Source organism: Psittacula echo (genome assembly GCF_963264785.1).
Source record: "Psittacula echo genome assembly, chromosome: 2".
In the NCBI taxonomy this organism is placed as follows: domain Eukaryota; kingdom Metazoa; phylum Chordata; class Aves; order Psittaciformes; family Psittacidae; genus Psittacula; species Psittacula echo.
The window spans coordinates 34,195,944-34,216,889 of record NC_137737.1 but is presented as its reverse complement, the minus strand read 5'-3'; the positions used below and the strand labels follow the sequence as shown (position 1 = coordinate 34,216,889).

The window sequence follows — 20,946 nt, the reverse complement described above, 5'->3', positions numbered from 1 at the left end:
TGGCATGGTCTAGGGTGAGGTGTCCCTGCCCATGACAGGGGGGTTGGAACTGGATGATCTCAAGGTCCTTTCCAACCCTAACTATTCTATGATTCTATGGTGTCTCACAAAACCAGAGCTGGGAACTCAGAGGATGAACAAGAGCATCAGTAGCTGCTCTGTGGGTAAGGGTGTCTATACTTAATGCAAGGAAACCAAGTGGTGGCTCAAACAAGGGCCTTGGCCAGACTGGTGTCTTGCTGTGCACACTGGACAGCACAAAACTGATTTCCAGCTTCAAAAACCACACAATTCCGTCTATTACAAGTGATTGCTAACTAACACCATTCTAAAATCACCAGCTGATGGAACCCTGGAGAGGTCTTCCAGCACTGCACAATGCTATCAGTAACTGCTGCTGGATAAATGTGCAGTGGGTACCGCATGCACAGCAGCACAGCGGGAATCGGCCCCATGCGGATGGCAGGTTAAAGAGAACACGTGTAACCAACACTCGGGGGTTGTCACTGTGGCAAAGCACCCAGAAACGCTCCCTGTGCTGCGACAGATGACAGTAACTGTGAATGCACTTCTCACTGAGGGTGCTTCGGAGTTGTTCCCCACTCTTTAAGTAAAAAAGGGCTTTTTTAAACTCCCTTTGGGCGACTCAGTAAGAAACCACTCCCAAGCGGCACCCTTTTCTTTTGCAGTAGGATTAAGGCAAATTTATGGAACTGAAGTGATGGTAGAAAATACCTTAAAGGGGGAAGAGGGAAGAAATGAGACTGAAGTAACATTTATTCTCCTTCCAATTATTTCAGAAGCATTAGGGAAAGCTGACAGGAGGACCCTCAGCACAGTGCCAGGCCAGGGGTCGGTGACAAGAAAGCACACCACACTGGCAGTCAGCAATTCTCATTTACAAAATCAGTCTTTTCTGGGGGAAAAAACAACAAACAAACAACACCCACAACTCCAGTAGCAACAGATAATTCAGTGTCTGACAGTTTAGCCATCTGTAATCTGAACTTGAATTTCACGGTTACCCTTTGTTACCGGCACAGGGTCCTTCCCATTGCACAAATAAGCTAATTCCTCACCTTCAATTTCCCTGACTATGGCATAAAACTCTCATTTTGGAGAGGAAGACTAAGATACATTTCCATGATTCTAGTTACCTTTATTGGAACAGTCTTGTTGTTAGCAAGTCTAGCAGAGACTAAGTGAGTTCCCAAGGAACTAAATCCTTCCCACTTCAGCAGATCTTACCGCGGCGAGCTATAGCTCACAGTAGAGAGCTCTGTGGAAGACTGTGCCGATGAGCAGTTTTCCCTCGTAGATGGATGCCGCGGAGCTTCCCTGCAGCACGGAGCCATTGTCGGCATAGACACGTGTCACCACAGGCTCTTCCGAGAGGATGTTCTGGATGCGCAGGACCTGCCGGAGGAGGGGGATACAGCTGCTGAGACGGCCGCAGATGAGAATTCTCCATGGATGGAGGGAACATCGGTATGTTAACTTAAAGACATGGATTACATTGATCAGCTGCTGCTAACTGCAGCCAAGTGATCCCTGTTACAGGGACACAATTCTGCTCCCGTGAAGCATGGTCCCTGAACACTGATTATTATTTTAAGTGGTTGTGCAACAGAGACTCTACCTCGGTATGTAAGCAAGACACTAGGAATGTGATGTTTTTCCAGCCTAAGAGTTACTTAATACCTTCTTATTTTCACTCCTTTTCCAGAGAGTAAACAACTGCCTGGTACCATAAATCTACTGCTATGGAACGTGACAGTTTTGAAATGTGTCTTATGGGAAGCCTCAGACAAGGCTGAAATCAAACAGGTACCAACCAGCCACCTGTACTAGCGCTCTGATACCAGTACCTCATTGATTTCAGAAGGAAAGAAGAATTACAGTGTCACCTACTGATGAGCCACACTTGCACAGATAAATCATTCCAGTGTGAACGTTTCTGGTCATGCTTTGCGCTCAGTCAACTACTTTTTGTTTGGAAAGAGGTGCTGGCTCGGTAATTACTGTTCATCTAAATGTGATTGCACAGCCACAGCCGCACAGAAAGCAGACCGAGGAGTCCATAATGACTCAGCTACCGGGTGGAAATTATTCAGTTGTCTCCTAAGGATCTGAAGAGGTGTTTGTTAGTGGGTAAATGTTGTTCTGGCTTTCCACTTGAGAGCAGAAGCTGTAAGCCGGAAGACAGCTCGGTCTTTGCTTTCACAAAGGCTGGGCAGGCACTTCTCTGTGCAATGCAGAGTTAAGTTACACCAGGGTGATTTGAACAGAGCAACTTTCTGGCACAGACATAGCTGAGAGACCAGCGACGTTTCACAAAAGGCACCTCAGAAGCAGGCAGATTTTCAGGATCGTAGTAGAAGAGCTTCATCCCATTGGGATGACATCCTGTCCAGATGTCTCCAGTGGAAGGGTCAACAGACAAATTATCAACCAGAGTGTCCAGCTGCAGCTTCTATCCGACGCAGAGGCAAAACAAGAAAAAGGAAGTTAAAGCTATCAGAGGTCCTGGAAGCAAACTATAACGTGACCAATAGACTTGCCCAAGACTCTCATCTGACATAGCTTAGACTGACTTTTTAAGAAATATTTCCCCCCCCACCAAGTGCTACTTTTCTTTTCCCCCTGGATGCTTCATGCCCCTTTCTGTGCCATGGGAAACCTGCCTGCTGCTCCCCCATTGCCTCATTCACACCTACACTTGTGTTGATTACTTCAGTCAGAGCTTTGTGATCTGAGCCACACTGACATAGGCAGACTCCCTCTGCAGATCTACAAGCACGTCTGAAGATCCCTCTCTGTTGCTGGTGTGAGTTCAGGAAGATCTGAAGCTCTTTAAGAGGGCACACAGCACCTCTGCAAACCCACAGCAGGAGCCACCCAGACCAGAACTGCACACATGATCAGGTTGAAAGCGTTCATGGGAACTAATCTGTCCAAAATTTACATATGCCTTTTTATTAATGGAACAGCAGTACCTTACCTTCACATGGGTTAAATTCCAATTTGCATGTTTTTCCATAACATGGACATTATGGTCAAATACATCTGCAATGTAGATGAACCTTCAAAAGAAAGCACCTCTTAGCAATGTGTATGAGTAAGGAGACACCAAAACCAGCCAGGTCCTCCTCTGCAAGCTCAGCTCTTCCCATGAGGAATGTCAGCTCTCAGCTCCCATGCAGCAACAGATACAACAAGCAGGCCACAGGGCACTGAACTGAAGCCAACCTGCTGAGACACTATTGTAGCTTCACACTGTGCCAGTTGTTCCATTACAACTCTGAAGCAGGCCTTGGATTGTGAGATCCACAAAAATGCTGGTGTTTTAATTCCAATCACCTATCTACACCACAGCAATGGGTCCTTTTCAGTCATGCAGACTTTAACACTGCGGAGAGTTCCCCACTTGGCACAAACCCTGCTCTGTCAATCCTTGCAATCAATATACACAAACTGCTGTACTGGCTGGTTCAAATGCAGCAATCTTTGACCTTACTGCATATGAACCACCCCGCAAAGCAGCAAACACTGCTGCTAGTTGAAGCCTGAGATACATGACTTCTGTTCTACAAACCCTCCGTATCACTTACATTGTACAGGTAGCCCCTTGCCTTACATGAGCCACCTCATACGCTTGACCACAGAGGTACTGTGTGTACAAACTAGGATTTAAGGATTCTTTTGTGTGATCAAACAAAACCTAAGGTAAGCAGAAACTTACTTTCTGTCAGGTGAAATGTTAATTCCATTGGCTGAATAAAACCCAGCTGCTACTTCTTTCACTTCTTTAGGACTGTAGTAAACAACATTTGACCAACTTAAACCCAAGAACATCTCCAAGAACACCAAGATGAAGTCGGAAAAGTAGTGGTCATTGGTAGCATAGAAGCTGTCTGGTCCCACAGCTACCACATCATTCACGCTAAAAGAAAAGAGAAGGCAGGGAGAAAAATCAATAAAAGAACGAAGTGAGAGGTATGAAGGAGCATTTTAGGACTGCCCAGAATCCAACCATGGGAGACATGGTCATTCCATAGATGTAACGGGGCTGTAATCATAGATGCCTTATATAGACATATATATTTACATCCTTTTTACTTCTATTTTCTTTTACATGACCCAGGACTCTGCACGGCTAAGACCTGAACAGGGTCATCATATATATGATGGCATATATATAGGGCATCAGCTAGAAATTTGGCTACCTGTCCATAAATCCATGGAAATTCTTCTCTTTTTTGATTATATTCAACTGGGAACCAGAGAACAGGTAGGAGTTGTGACAACTTCATCTATCAGGCTCTCTTTATTTTACAATCATTTTGCAGTAGTACAGACCAAGAAAATTTTGTGTGCCACAAAACAAGAAGATAAAAATGTTTGTTTTTACAGTGTGGCAAATTCAGAACAATAGAATATCTCAAGAGTCACATCTGCAGTGACCTGAGAGTGGGTTACATGACAGAAGGAGAAATGGATGCCAAGCTAATTCACTGCATCAGTCACAGTGGCACTTAAGGCTGATTTAGTGATACTAGTAAAAGTCTCATTTACAGAAGAGATTGGAGAAACACATTTTCCGATTACACAGATAACAAGTAATCAATAAGAGAAACAGGAAAGCTGGTTAAAGAGAAAATACCTCATATTAATAATACCCTAAAAGAAAAATCATCCTGCTTTGAGTTTTACCAAAGCAGCCTTGTTCTTCTGGGTGAAGACAGTATTTGGCTCCAGTACCTTGTCAGAAGGTCGTGTCGAATGGTTTTCAGGTGCACAAGAGAATTGTCATCTTCCACATATTTAAACAATTCTACTGTGCTCTTCAGATGGGGATGGTTCACAACAAAGAGGTACACGGTGTCGTCTTAAAGAAAGAAATGGAAACAGCTGAATTCTCTGCAACAGTTTGTATGGCTGAGCACACACACCCCTGAAGCAGACTCTTGTACACAGCACATGTTGGGTTTGGTGCACTTGTCTCACGGCTCTTCAAAGCAAGGGCAACTACCAAAGTAATGCAGGATGCCTCTGCAACTGAATCCAGATGTCCAGATACTCTTCCTCTGGGCTCACTCTGGGGGAAACTGCTGTGTAAACTACGTTTGCTATTTCTACCAAGGAAGAAAGAAATCATGGCTTCCTCCTCCTGCCCAAGCCACTAGGTTTTGCAATCTGATGCACTATAGTGAGTGGCTGCATGAAATAGCGTCAGTCAGCTGGGAAGGAGGGCTTGGGCTTTTTGGTTGATTTACCTCATCTCTTGAGAAAGCTGAAGGAGCATCCTGCTCCCATACCCTGTGTAAGGCTGTAGTTCTGCCCAGCCCTTCTGGTGAGACTCTAAATTAGCCACCACTGATTTCTCCAACACCTTCCCTGAAAGGGTAGCTGTACAGGGACACACAGGTCAAGCTGCAGCAGTGGTTCTTTTTCTCTTAATGTTTGCAGACTTCTAGTTGCTCTGCTAAAATACCCAGTGAAGGACGGGGTGGGGAAAGAGAGGAAGGAGAGCATGAAGGATACCTTATTGGTAGTCAGAGCCTGGCATAGGAAAACATGTCTTGGAGAGGAGAACATGGCTTAGCCACAGAGTACCAGGGATTTTGGTAATGTACAGAGAATTGAGAGTTTACTGTTTAGCCACAGAAGTCTTCATTCTGGTCACTACTCATCAGTGAAGCACGTGTCTCCTCAAAACCCTTGACCTCAGAGTAAGAGAGATGTAAACTGGTAAAATAAAGTTTGCATTGCTTTCAAGTCCTCAAACTTAACCCATATTTTCTTTCCTTTTAGTATGCAGGACATCCTTCTGTCTCAGACAGCCTTAGATTACGTTCAAAGGTGTCTGCTTTAGTAGCCAACATCTAGAAAAGAGCCCAACAAAGATAAAAAGCCCCAAAACCTTCTTCTCTCCCAGCAAAGACAGGATACTGGGGTGCAATGCAAGGCTGCAAAGGGATTTCTGCTTGTGCTCTTTAGGCCGAGATTTGCCACCACTTCAAGTTAAAGATCTCTTTACCTTTGTCTACATAGGTGCTGATTCCATGAGGGTTAAAAGATGCCAGATCAAACCCTCGGCTGATTCTCAGTTCCACTGCTCTGGGATTGTCTTCATTCAAATCCATCAAAAATATTTCACCTGGCTTGTCTGGTGCAAAGCTCTTTAGTCCTGGGTATTTCAAGCCCTGTAAAATCAATATAATTCCTGGATCAAAGGTAACAGGAAGCATCACAGGCCTGAAAACGCTGGAGCCTTGTTTGGGCTTTCAAGCACACACCAGGATGTCCCTCTGCTTCAGCACACCATGCTGTGATGGAGATAGAGGGGCTGGCTCTGCTGTCTTTGGCGAGCCCTGAACTGCAGCACGGAGGGAGCAAGCTGTGTGGAGGGCATAGTGTGCCATGCCCAAGGCACCACCAAGCACCTGGGTGGGTGCTCCTGTGTGCCAAACTGGAAGTACGGCACCACCGATTGCATCCAGCATGGTAAAGCCATGGGGAACAGCATCAGCGTGACAGCTCACAATTTCTGGCATGAACTTTGCAACGTTATCATTCTCTGGGTTATCCCCGCAACATGTAGCTCAAAACATCAGCTTTTGTTTTAGAAAGTAATCGCTAGCCATCCTGATTGCAAAGAAAAGCTTGAAAACCTACTTCCCAGAGGCCAAAAAGAAAACATCGGCAACAACCAAATCAATACACAAAATCCAATTTTTTTTTAAAGGTAAAGAGTTAACACACCCTAACAAGGGAGATTTCAAGGAAGCAACACGGAAGGAATTGAAGATTACATGGACAATCAAGCCAGCAAAATAGGCTACACGTGTCAGAGACACCACCACTACCACTTGTGTCAAGAAGTGGACTTGCTCAAGCAGAAGCCAAGCTAAGGTGAGTCAAGAAATGCCACCTAAGGCCACACAGTACTGGGGTGTTCCTACGGAGCCAGACAGTCTTGTAGAAGAAAGAGTCCATCTGCAATTTTCATCTATGGCTTCTGTAGATAAGGAAGCAGGCAAGCTCCTGCAAGAGGAAGGGGCATAGGCACTTACAGAGCTGATGAAAGCCAGTCCATTGGGAAGTATGTCAATGTCTTCTGAACCACTTTCTGCAAGACAGGGATAAGCAGGATTTTTCAGACAACATTAAGTATTTCCCATTGAAAAAATACCTTTTTAGTACAAATCAGCTCTCATGAACATCCCTTTCTGAAATCACTAAAGTGATAAAGTTCAGCGGAAAAGATCACATCGCATAAGAAGTGGCAGCAGAAGGCAGCAGCACACAGATTAGGAAACAGTACTGGGGTTCATCTCTTTCTGGGATTTAGGGGTGCCCCCACAGTGCCCAGTCTCTCAGCCAGCTCTGTGTGCCCTGTGGCAGTGTGGGATGAATCACCCCCTTTTGACAATAGTATTCTGCAGCAAGCAATTAGTGCAGACGATGAGATTTCCAGGGCAGGACCATACCCATCACTCAGCCTACATGCTTGCATAAGGCAGCTCTGGGAATTGCACACACTAATTCTCCTGGCTGAGCTGAGAAATTTCACTAAGAAGGATTGGCAAATATTTAGTTAAAGCTCTCAAGTGACTCAGAACCTAGTATATCTTTAACAGCTAAGGGCTTTAACAATTAGACCACACTTTTAATTGCAGGTAATAATTTCCAATATTGTCAGTTCCTGTAGCTCCTGTAATAGTTTTCCCTACTAGGAATATAAAATAAAGAAAATAAAAGTAAATTAAATTTAAAAAATTAAATTATATTAAATTTATAAAATAAAATACAAAATAATAAATATAAAATATGACCTATGGACTATAAAATATAAAATATAGAATATAAAATATAAAATCATTTAGTAAGAACACTAGAACAACTTTAGGCCTTGACCAACCATTCTACACAGAGCTTTTAGTCTGGTGCTGAAGTACATTTGCCATCCCACATTTCCGCCACTCCCCTGAGAAGCCTACCCTCTCTTCTCCAAATCACCAACACAAACAGCATTCCTCACAAGCCACCTTCCAGACAATGGCTGGATTAAACCCACACAGAGCGTTTGCCTAAAGGAGGAAACTCTTCTGCCTGTTTTCTTTAACAGAGCCACCAGCACAAAGGTTTTCCACCCAGCCTGTCCCATCTCTTCACACCCTCTCCTGCTTGGACATAAGAGCACCTTGGCACTTCCTCCCAAGGAAGTGCCTTCAAATTTGAGCTGGTTTACTATTTGCTTTTATGCAGCCCTTACTTAGCCCACACTAATTCTGCCAGGCTGTAATTCATCCTGAGGCCGCCAAACAGCCCTTGTGCAGAGGAACCAGATCCCCAAATTCGCCCCTCCAGGCAAGTCCTTCTCCAGCTCAGCTCTGGGGAGATGTGGTGTCACGACTTTTGCTGTACGGACGGGGGACAGGGACAGGGCTAACTCCTCCTCAGTCTCAGCAAACCCCTACTCCACCCCACTACACTAAAAAGCAGAGCATCTCTGCCTTCAGAAGAGCAAAGGTCTGAAGATGCATTTTGGGTGGGAGCCAACCTGGGTTTGGGTCCTAAATTGTGACTGGGCTAGGGGAGGAGGCAGACACGTGCACTGATGTGCCCAGAGACACTCAGAACCTGCATTTCCCAACTAAAATTCTGAATTTGGGTTGGGTTTTTTTCAGCTTAGCTCATGCCTTGGCTTCAGCAAAAAGCTCCTTTTCTTTGCCCCAGCTCTTGGTCTCTCCAAGTCTGGGCTCATTTATAATACGGGATCAGCAGCAATTCCCCACTTCTCAGGACTGCTGCAAAGGTAACAATATAAATAAATGCTGAGAAGATGCTCAACTGCCACGGTGACGTGAGCTGGACAGACAGCTTTTACTAGCAGAGCACTCTGGTGACTGAATACAGAGATATAAACAGAGATATAATCATTTATGGCTACTGAATCAGTGAGGCTGCCAAGCGGAAGGATGAGCAGGCTAATTGGGAGCAGGTATTTAAAACCCACAGGTTTCTGGTGGAAGGGGGATAACCAGAGCCCTGCACCCAACTACTCTGAAAGAAACCGCCCAGCAAAGTACATTTTGGCCACTTCTCAGCCACGTCCTGGTATGTGGGAAAGAGAGCGAGCACTGTTGGAAGAGCAGTGAAATGCTGATTCAGCTCAATCCCACTGAGCTGGCACTGCCGAGGCAGCAAGGAGGGGAGGGAGACACACAGCTGGACACAGGGAAGTTCTGGGGCTCTCCCTGTGGGCCCCATTTTGGGAGGGCTCTCGGCTGCTGTTGCAGGCCCTATATGGGACAGGAGAACTAATACCTGATTTATGAGGTATCTGTTATCTACACTGTACTGCGAAATTGTACCACTGAGATACAATTCATGGGATTATCTGAGATGCTTAAAACCAAAAAATGATACCAAGAAAAATTACTGCCTACCGCAGAAATGTTTGGGGCTTTTCTCCTCTTCTTTATTTTATCTTAGTATGATGTATTCCACAGGTGCATCTAACAATAAACCAACCTGGATTTCATGTCCAAAACCAAATGACTTTCACCTATATCCCATGAATTGCTCTAAGATGCAAGTATTTCTAGCAATTTTTATAGTAGCTTCTTCAACTTTTGGAGTTAGCACAGTTATTTTATTATAAACCAGTAACACGATTAGACACCAGTAAAATTCAGAAGATACTGTTCATTCTACAAACACAGACTTTCCTACCTATTTGTGAAATGAGGGTTAGGACAAGCTGCACTTTTTTATCGGTTTGTTCAGTGTTTGCATCTGTGCTTACACTGCACAATACTCAAAAAGCAGAACAGATCAAAGTCTTAATAAACAGAGATACAGAAAGGATGGAATTGAGCAGACAGAAAAGGGTACACTAGAGAGTTTTTCCACCTACTCTGAGTTTGCTTGCTTTACTATGGATGCATTGCTTTCAACATAATTATACTAGGCTGTACCAGATTCTTGTTCTTTTATATACAAAATGGATACTACAAGATTATTTTGTTCAGAGCTGATCCGGCTCATTACCTATGTCCCACTTAACAGTTCAGAAGGACTGTTTCAAACATAAAGACAGATTTCTTTACTCAAGAAAAAGGCCCAGGAGGCCAAGATATCCATGTAGAAAGATATCTTTACACAAAGTCACCCACAGGAGCAACCTTACATAGCTGAGTACAGCAAAACCCCCCGTCTGAATAGTGCTACCTAGGCAGCATTCAGACTTTAGGGCTTCTTGGTCTCCCTGGGTAATATAACTCCCTTTACCCACAGGAAATGAATTTTGGAAGACATTTGCACGAACATGCAACTTTTAAGTTTCCACAAATCCTTTGTTATTTGTCTTTCCGCTGAATTATTTTTTGGCATTTTAACTTTTCCGAGGAGCAGCAAACAATAGAGCAAAGGCAAGGCAAGGTGCAGAGTTCCATATGAAGGGACACTGCTATGAGAGCCCAGTGAGAAGCAGAAATGAAGCTCTGTAAATTGATCCACTGCCACGTCTGAGCACAGCCAGGTTCTCAGAATTCACCTCATCTCCATGTAAATGTCAGCCACCAAAAATGAGATACTGTCTGAAAATTAAACACAACTGTATTAGCAATTTCCAGCTTTCCTTCTTTCCTCAACAGGGCAATCATGTTGCGAAAAGTCTTGTGAGGACTGCAATAGTGATATGCTTAAGCCAATTACTCAGAAATTATTTTTGAAAATCACCATCATTGTTCAGTCTCTTGTATGAGTAAATTATAGCTCAATCTAGAAGACCTGAAAGTTTTTTCAAATGCAATTTCTTCATCACACAATCTCAGGCAAAGGAACTCTACTCATGCTCGTTCATGGCAGTAATTTGACTTTGCAAAGATGTTTGATGCCTGACATAAGGGAGAAGCAAGATTTATGAAATCAACACAGTGACTCAGCAAGCTCAAAGGCAAATCTCACCCAATGACACATGCAAAATCCAGGCAAATTTCAACAGAATTCAAGACATTTGAGAAAATATTAAGGAAGAGAAACCCCCCAGCTATTAAACCTGTGTTAAGTTCAAAAATCAGAATTTGGAGGAAAGGGAGACACAAATAAGTTATCAATTGTGAAACCATCCATTTCATACTCTGGTTAACCTAAAGGAAAAGAAAATACAAACTAGAAACATTGCTGTGTGATGAACACATGACCCACAGTACAAAGTCAACATTACAGCCAGTGTTAAAACCTCTTCACAAACCATACTAAGAAGACAAATATGACCCCCTTGCTCTTGGAAACCACGCAGCTGCATTGCACAACTGCACCGAGCTCCTGCCTGCTGTTTGCATGGGGTGGCACCAGTCTGCTCCTAAATCTCTGCAAAATGAGGCACTAAGGCAGGGGATCCTGGTCGTCATTTAGCAGCCTCTCCTTCAGCACATGCCTGAGTCTGCTTCCAAAAGCTTCCACCCTTGCAGCATGTCCTGGCTTCAATCTGTCACTAGCTGACAGCCACCTGTAGGTGCCCGCCTGAACAGCTAGCACACCCTCACCTATAGCCAAATAATTTCCTGAGTGCCTTAGCAAATGACAAGTGTGTGCAAGGTACTCACTTGCAAAGACATGGAGCAGAAATGCTAATACCAAAGGCAAGAAGTGCTATACCAAACTAGCTAGGTTTTCAATACAATTTTCTTCCCTCAGTTTCTCCCTACCTCAAAGTCCAAGTAACAAATGAAAGCCAAATTAGCACTTTCTTTAGAGGATCAGGCTTGGAAGCTGGCTTTCAGAAGCAGTTGCAAAATAAGGCTGGACAAAAGCAATGCACTCGGTTATTTTCAGCACGTACCAATCCCTTTAATGAGCCGGCAGTTCGGGAGGGTTACTGGGGCTATTTCCCGTGAAGCATTGAGCCTGTTCCTGCAAGAGGAAAGAGCGGGGTTAACAGCACACAGCCAGTTTTAGAACAGGTAACATTCCTAGCGTAGCTTTAACCTCATTTTAATGTCTGCCATATCACGGCAACAAAACAGCCAGTAAAACACTGAATAAGCAAACCCCAGAACTGACAACAGCAATTGCTCCAAATCACTGAGATGGTTACACATGTCCAGGGATTAAGTGGTTCTCCTACACTGAGTAACTTCAGGAACCTGACTTTGTTCATGAGCTTCAGGAACAGTCTTTCAAGACCCACTGTGGTTCAAATGATAAAATAACATAGCCACTTTTTCTTCAGGTTTCAGCCACCTAAATATAGCAGCACCCCGCAGTTAGAACCAGCATTTCAGATGAGGAGAGGGCAACCTTCTACCCCAACCCACTGGCTATTTTTGGCGACCAGGCCATCAGCAGTTGCACTTTCTTCATTTCTTAGACGCATTCAAACGCAACGATAGCATTGTTGCAAGGCAGCAACAACAGGTAGGACTTGGTAGTACGATTTTCAGCAATTAACCCTGCCCCATTCTCTTCTCTCCTGGTACCTACCCAGAGCATCAACCTTCAGCAGTGCTGAATGCCCACAAAATCTGACCGCTGGCTCTTCCTTTACTGGACAAGCAGATACAGACAGGTAGCTACACATGAGTTTCTATTTCTCCACCTCCTCCATTCCAAGTCATCTACAATTCTACATAAAAGGCACCTCACCACCAGGATTGCTGTGTTTGACCATGCTGGTCTGCAGTGCCATAAGAAAACATGTTGTGTTTCTATGTAAAAATGTCAAGCTGGCATACTAGAATATTTCTTCCTTTCTTTTTCCCCAAAAAGAAAGCATTTAAACTAACACAGTTGTTCCTTCGCATGCCCATCATACACACGTGTTGAGGCTGTACTTGCTCCAACCACAGGAAATTCTGAATGCAAAGATTCCATAGCAAAACATAGCCATGTTTATGTCATAGTTTTAGGCATAAACATAAACTAAAGAGCAGTATCAGTCTGTGGTATGAAAAATATGTTATACAGCTGAGCAGTTACGGTATGTCAGCCCTGACTGGTTTTTAATCACTTAATTATGAATTGTAAATTGCTCCAGTGCTGTACCACAGATACAGGTTCTTAACATAAATAAGGCCACAAAAAAAGGAAGAAAAAGGGTAAAAAGGGCAGAGGACATCAAGGGAAAGGAGCCAAGTTAAATTCTCCCAAGCCCTCTCCCACAGCTCAGGAGCCCTGACAGAGAATTACACTGGCTCCCGGACCACAGGCAGCACAGAGGGGATCTCAGCTCCCCCCTCACCCCCCCGGCACAGCCAAACCTACTGCGCCCCAAGGGTGGCTTGGGGTGATCATGCCCTGAGCTTGCACTGATGCCTGCTTAGGGCTTCTCCCTTTCCTATTTGCTCCAGCTTTTCCTGGGCAGACTGCAAGCCACCCAGAGCCAAAAGCACAGCAGGAACTCAGCCAGCAGCCAACAAGGGACAATGATATCCCGACAACATTCCCAGCAAAACACTTTATGGGCTGGAATGAGAGTAATTCAAAAGGACGCTGGTCACAAGCCTGCAGCATATACAGAGGCTTTTCCAAAATGTGACAGTTTATCTAGCTCAGACAGTCTCAGCTCCTAAGCCAGATGGCCTAGATAACTAACTGGGCATGCTAAAAACACAGTGAACCTGAAAACTGCGGGGCATGCAACTCCGAAAAAAGCAGGAATTTTGCGACTGGGTGCCACCCCAGTGCACAGCACCTTTTCCCACCCAGTTCCTCTTTCCAGTTTCAGTCTTCGCTGTCCTGCTTCATGGGGCACAGACCACAGGCATTCCCCTGACTTCAGCAGCAACCTGTTGCATATTCAACGACCTCGCTCTCTTTCAGCTTTCCTCTCCTCTAGCCTAACCAGTCCAGGATCTCTGAGGGCTTTTTCCCCTGACAGGAATGAAAATCACCTCCTACTTTTGTTTTGGCTCCCAACTCTTTTGAAACCGTCGGCATCCTTCTGGAAGCACGCTGCAGTTTTGAACCTAGCATGCAAGCTGAGCTGTATTGGTACACAGCGTTATGAAATGGTAACACTGTGTGCGTAAATATACATACATAGAAACGAACTATAACACCATGTGCATATTGTCCTGAGAAAAACAGTAACACAGTGTAATTCACATTCAAGATTTATAAATTAGCTCGGACCTTTCTTTGAAGAAGAATTAGAAATATAAAATGCCCAAGGAGGAATCAGTGCAGTTTCAGTTTGTAACACATAGAACTTCACCTGTTTTCTGCTGCACGCACCCTACTCCAGTACATCTGGTAGCTATCAACAGTATAATAGATGCATAAACCGACCCAATATAGGAAGAACTAAGTTTGTAAGAGATCTGTAACAATTCTTCGAGCTTTTTTTTCATTTCAGGGATTCGTGTCATACTATACAGACCCAATACACCAATCTCAGAAGGAACAGCAACGAGTCTTTGCTGGCTTCCTGCCTTCTGGGGGATGGGTAACAGAGAGGCCTGGCAGGAGTTAACACTACCCACAGTTTCTCCTCCCAAGACCGTGTTAAATGATCTTAGAGTACTGTGTGATCTAAAGTTGTGTGTTTCCAAACTCTGCAACCCTCTGAAGACTGCTGCGATGCTGCAGTTTGCTGAAAACACAACACAGTAAAAACTCAAAGAGCTATGGAGACATGGGGATCCTGTTTCTATTTGCTTTACCAGATTCCCAATATTGCATTTGTTCATTTGATTTGGAGGGGATGTGGCGTCCCTCCTCTTCACAGCGCTTTGAAATGGCTCACACCAGTACAGCTTGGGGTGTGTTTTCCAGCTTGTGCAGCTCCAGGGCAGGAGGGTCCCGTTACCACCGTGGTTATCACTAATGCTTGAGGTGGATTTCATGCAACATGCGGACACATCCATGCCAGCTACCTGGGTCCAAGGAGTATAGCCCTCCTTCTGTAATTAGCTGTAACTACTATCTACCCAAAGACTAATTAACTGGATGTCACTGCTTTGAAGTCAGGCATTTGGAGTCCTTGTGGACATGAGCAAAATTATAATGGCATAGCTGCCTTGCAACACAATAACTCATCATCACTTTTCTGGCCTGAAACAACCAGTGATGTATTTAGTAGCTTTCAGGACAGAAGCTGCTCTAACAGTGTTCACATTCGCACCTCATGATATGAGGTGTATGATATGGAGCATGATATGGCTGGGTATTTTAGCTCACAGTGAGCGAGGTCCCAACTTACAATCACAGAATTCCATGCTCCTCCAGAGGAAACCTCATGTACACAGGGGCTATTGTTATCCAGAGGTCAGCTTCGAGAGCAAATAGCAGGTTTCTGGCAACCTGATTTCCACTTACTGTTTCGTCAGTCAGCAGGAGATGAGGTCAACTTGCAGATACCAGGTTTGGCACAGCCCTCTGCAAAAACAGAGGTACCAGCCCCCCTGCCTCAGGGCACCCTCTCACCAGCATCTTCCTGGGGAATATTTCACATGCCCGTTACCACAATAGGCATTTCCACTGGCCAAATGCTCCTTAAGTTAGTTTATGCCTGACAGAGGACGAGAAGGGCACTGCTGAGCAAGTGCCTAGTTTTCTCTGGAGAAAGCCGCTTCTCTTCATGGCAACAGTGCTGGCGATGATGCTGATGATGAACCCTTCCCCTTTGGCCATAACCATGTTTGTGCAACAGCAGCTACTCGCTGAAGTTACGTCCCAGATAAGGAGCCGAAGTGCCGAGTACGGGTGCACACGTGCGGGCATCCCGCACCGCCGGCACCGGGGCCCGCAGCTCCGACACCCCGCAGCCCATACCGCTCGGGGTCCGGTCCCGGCTGCCCACACCCCCAGTGATCGACCGCTCCATCCGGGCACCGCAGCTCGCCCCCGCCGCGCCCCGTCCGGCTCACCGAAAGGCCAGCAGCCGCTCCACCGCCAAGGCTGCCGCTATCCCGACGAGAGCCACCGTCAGCAGCTTCCCCATGGCCGCCCGCAGCTTCGCGCCCCTCCGCGCTGCCCGCTCCGCCGCGGGCCGCCCCGGGGCACGGCGCTGCAGAGACCGCCCGCACCCCGCCCCCCCGAGCACAGCGGCCCGGCCCGCCCAGCCCGGCGGCGGAAGCGCGTAACCTCCCCTGCGAAGCGGGTTCTGTCGGCCTGGGGCCCCGGGCCGCCAGTGCCGGGTCCAGGGGCAGGGGGACGACGGGCCAAGGAGGCGGCAGAGCCGGTGCACGCTCTGTAGGCTAAGGCAGGTGGAGTAAGTTCCAGTTTCTGCTATAAAAAACATACCTACTGTATAAAAATAGGTGTGTCAGACACAGACTATGTGATGCAGAATGTACAAGTAATCCATGTACTAGACTAAGATATACATGCTCATACCTGTGCACTAATACCAAAGTTTCCCCGTGGAAATTACGCTTGCTCTCACTGCCACACTCCTACCAACAGCTTTCCTCTCCATGCAGGAAAAGAGCTACAGAGCCCACCTTCGGGACTCGGGGGTTCCTCCATGCAGCAAGCTGCTTTTGCATCAGCTGCAGCACTGGCCTCCATGTGCTTTCTGCTTTTCTGGGGAACATGCTTTGGTGGATGCTCCCTCAGCAGTTATGTTTCCCTCTTCTGTACAGTGAATGCCCACACCTGCAAGGCTCACATTCCTTTGAGCTTTTCTGAAAGACTGAGAAATCACTAAAAAGTGCTTCTCTGCTCTTCTTGCGCTTGGTCTTGAGGCCAGGGAGATTCTCCACACTCAGTAACATGTCAAGTAAGGTGCGTTGTGGAAGAAGGGGCACTCTAAAATGCCTTTCCCCGTCAGTTTTGGAATACCTCTTTTCCTCTTTCTGGCCCTTGATTACTTTAGAATATTAGGTAGCTGAGAGTTTTCTTGGGGGGAGGGAGTTATTAGTTTCTCTGTTTGTTTTTCCTGTGTGTACAAATCTCACTAATGAAGTCTGCTTCAATCCTAGAAGTACGTGGCGGGGTGGGTGGGTAGCAGTGTTCAAAGTTTGGGGATGATAAAGTTCAATAGCCACAGCTCAGATGCTAGCATTTTATAATGCTGCCAATCCTCCTATAGCCATGGGCTTTGCCTTCTCTATGAACACTAAAACTTGGTGTCGTCTGCAAATTTACTGAGGGTCCATCTGTTCTCCTTGTCCAGGTCATTGATAAAGATATTAATCACAACTGGCCCCACTCCTGAGCCCTGAGGAACACCACACCGGCTGCGTTTATCTCCATTTACCAGCACTCCGGGTGTAGTCTCATCCAGCCTGTTTTGTTACCCAGTGGAGAGTACACCCATCCAAGCCGTGAGCACCCAGTTTCTCCATAACAGTGCTGTGGGAAACAGTCTCAAAGGCTTTGCTAAAGTCTTGGTAGACAACATCCACAACCTTTCCCTCATTCATTAAGTGGATAACCTTGTCACAGATCACATTAGTCAAGCAGGACCTGCCTTGCATAAACCCATCCTGACTGGTTGTCATGTACGTGCTGCATGATGGCACTCAAAATGATCTGCTCCATAACCTTCCTGGCATTACGTACCACAGCCTTTTCCTCATCCTATGTCACTATGTTTCCCTTTGGGGGGGGATGAAGAGGGGAAGAAGACCTAATTCCTACATGACCATTCTGAGGTGCTTCTGTTGTTTCTAGCACATCAGTTACCCTTGTGTCTTTGCTGTCGCGTGGATTTCTATCCCCTACTTCCACGGAGGTGGCAAAACAGAGGCCTTCCCTAGCATGCTGTCCCTCAAAACATCCGCATGCTGCCCCCAGGCTTGTCTCTAGCCAGCCTGGTTTTATCCCTTTCCCCCTCCAAATCTAGTTTAAAGCTCTTTCAATGAACCTGGCTAACTCCTGTGCAAAGATCCTTCCCCTCTTTGAGACAGGGGTACCCTGTTTGTCACCAGCCAGACTGGTGTTGTGTAAACTGACCCATGATCAAATACCCCAAAATTCTGCCAACTTACACAAGGATGATTTCTTATCTCCGCTTGCTGCAGCACTGCTTTGCTGTCATAGCATTTTTCATTTATTTATTTACACCACAGTTTAATTTGCAAGAGCACATACTGCTTACTGTCTGGGTCTCAATTCTGGCATGAGGTGGGTGCAGTTTATCTGCTAAAATGTAAATGCCTACAGAGAAGATAGAGAAATCACAGCTAGTCATAAGACTGTAAGAATGCCCCTACTGTGTTCATTAGCTCAACAGCCAACAGATGCAGTAGACAGGAGCATAGGGAAGAGTAAAGAAATGGGGGTCAAGTTGCATAAACCCCCAAGTTTCTTTCCCAGCTACTAATTATTTTCAGCTCAGTATGATGAGCTTTACATATTTAGTAACACTTAACAGGTTTATTTTCCAAGTACTTTCCTGTCTTCCCTTGAAGTGAGTTGTGCCTTACGATACGTTTCACTGATGTCAAGCTACCTAGGCATCCTGTATAGTCAGGGCAGGAAAAGTTCCTTTAAGATAGCAATTCACATGAAAGGTGCCTAAAATAGATCAAGAAATCTTCCCTCAGAAGTGGCCATTTCTCTGCGCAGGAGCCTACAGTGACTAATTCAAGTGCAGAAATCTGCTGTGTGGATGCCTGAAGGTAGATGGAGTGAATCTCCCTTGAAGTCTCAGCTCATCAAGTCACCCTTGACTGAAGAAAGAGCCTGGGTTTCTCAGCAGCTTACCTCCTCAACACAATTCCAGCCAGCCTGGGGCCTGCCCATTGGCACTCTTAGCATCTGGTGAGGTTTCTCGTCCCCAGCACCCCATGGTCTGGCTGAGTGGCTGCAGCAATGCTGGAAAACAACCCACTGGCTGCAATTGGGTCTGTTATGAATTCTCCTGAGCTCTTTGCCTTTGGGGCACTCAGGAGAGACCTGGGAATCACTTTCTGCCACATAGAATAATGACTAAAAGCAGGAATGAGTTGTGTGCACATAATCAGCTCTGGAGGGATATGTACAAAGCCTGGGAGTGGAGGAAGTGAGCAGAGCAGGGAGACAGGATAAATCTAACTCTCATTTAGCTGTTTAGACTCCTCTACAGGCAAGGAAAGAAAAGAAGCCTTCTGTAAGCATGTACACGGGGGGGATTTATTGCATCCTGGGAAGCATGGTGAAGCAGGACAAATAGCATTCTGTAGATGCCTAGTTTCCCTCCCTCTCTCCCAGCTCATATAGAGGGAAGAGAGACAACTTGCTGGGAAAATAAAAGGTAACATTTAAATGACTGAAGGTAAAGGGGATTTTTCCTAATAAAAACTTTTGAATCTCTCTCTCTTGTGAAAGATACGCCACTTACATGTGCTTCTCTATCATGTATCAGCATCTTTTCTTTTTAAGAGATAAGATACAGAAGATATGTACACACAGGTTTGGATTTCACAACAAACTATTTCAAAATGCATCATGCTTGAGTCATTAATGAAACACAATGTATTTTACCAAACAAACTTTTAAAAAGCTGAAACTCTCTTTTAATCCGGATTTTTCTCTCTCTTATACCAATGTTAATCTGAAGTGAATTCACCAATATCTGCATTGCCAGGGTATTTACTATGTATTTACCCTGAAGATTAAAGATCAGATCACTACTCTAGAGCACTCTGGGGTGGCTAGCCTGACTAAATGCAGAAGCCTACAATGCAGACATGATAGTATTAACTAGACCCTTCAGCCCATGGAGGGCACCGTGGGACTCAAACTAGGGAGGGCACTGAGGGCAAATCTGATCAACAACTGGCAAGGAGTTAAACAGCACTCATTGACCCAGAGCTGCTTGACAAATACTGAATTAAATTCAGAAAAGGACATGCGGGCATTAAGACAAAGCAGATGTGTGGAAGCAACTATAGACAACCTTGGTGTTGGTATAGTTTAACTGCAGAAACAAGCAGAAGATGTCAACACTGTGTGGACAGTTTCAAAGAGAGTCTGACGAGATCTTAAACCAAATTCATCAGTCTTGCCAGGTGCACATCTTAGGACTGGCTTAATGGAAAGGGCACATCCCTCAGATTGCTGCTGACATGCAGGTGCTGCATGAGCTTCAGGTAAAAATAAAAACTGGCAGGCAAGAAAGCTGCTTACCACAAAACAAGGCAGAATCACAAGCAAAGCCTGTGGTTTGCATACTGAAAGATAGGGGAAAAAGCTTCACAAGCTGCCAATCATAGAAATTACAAGATAGTCTACAAAGGCTGTGGCCCAAAATCACTTTATTATCTGATCAAAGGGAAATTGCAGATGGCTTTCTCAACGACCTCAGCAATTTCTTAAGCCCTGCATTCTTCAGCTCTGCTAGAGTTAAAAACCATTTCTCAGTTCCCTGTTCAAAAGCAGGGAGCAGAGATTTCTACAGCTGCTGAGCAGCTGCTGCAAGGCAAGGCAAAGTCCCTGCTCACGCCCTACTACTATACATAAATACAGTGTCACCATCTAGCTAGAAAACTGGAGTTCACCACAATCGCCTAATAAAGAGAATACAAGATTCAGAGTTCAAGAATACAGATGCAGAGTGCCATTTACAAAGGAAAGGTAAAAACATTCCTGCAGAGACAGCAAGGTATATTGATTTTCCCAACTGCTGAGAAAAATCTGTGTCAAAATGACATCAATAGATTTGTTGGTGAGGGTGTTGAAAAGGCTCTTGCAGAAGCAGTCTGGCTTTCGGGCTTGTCCTACTTCAAAGTGAGCAAATGTCTCTACCTAGCCTTTGCAGAGCTAACTAAAAACCCCAGCCCTGTCAGCCACGAGCAGCCCAGAGGCATCTGCATAAATTTGGGTGTCCAAGTAAGTCTGTGAGCATATTTTGGTTATTTCATGATGGTGTGAGGTAATGCGAAGGTTCTCAGTGATGACAATGTGTCAGAATATGTCACTGTCAAAAACAGCCCCGAGCAAGGCTATGTCCTAGCTCAGCGCTTGTTTATTGCCCTTTATGCAGCAGTGCTTCTTGCTGCATCT

General features: G+C 45.4%; 1 protein-coding gene across 1 annotated transcript; it reads right to left on the bottom strand.

Moving 5' to 3' along the window:
• Positions 1-770: 770 nt before the first annotated feature.
• On the bottom strand, positions 771-16,013 carry LOC308217402 (serum paraoxonase/arylesterase 2). The gene is made up of 9 exons (XM_080610462.1): positions 15,882-16,013; positions 11,855-11,925; positions 7,077-7,132; positions 6,041-6,206; positions 4,762-4,888; positions 3,743-3,943; positions 3,002-3,083; positions 2,345-2,473; positions 771-1,416 (listed from the first exon to the last, which is right to left on the bottom strand). The coding sequence occupies exons 1-9, from the start codon at positions 15,953-15,955 to the stop codon at positions 1,258-1,260; spliced, it is 1,065 nt and encodes a 354-aa protein (XP_080466588.1). The 5' UTR covers positions 15,956-16,013; the 3' UTR covers positions 771-1,257.
• Between the last annotated feature and the right edge of the window lie 4,933 nt (positions 16,014-20,946).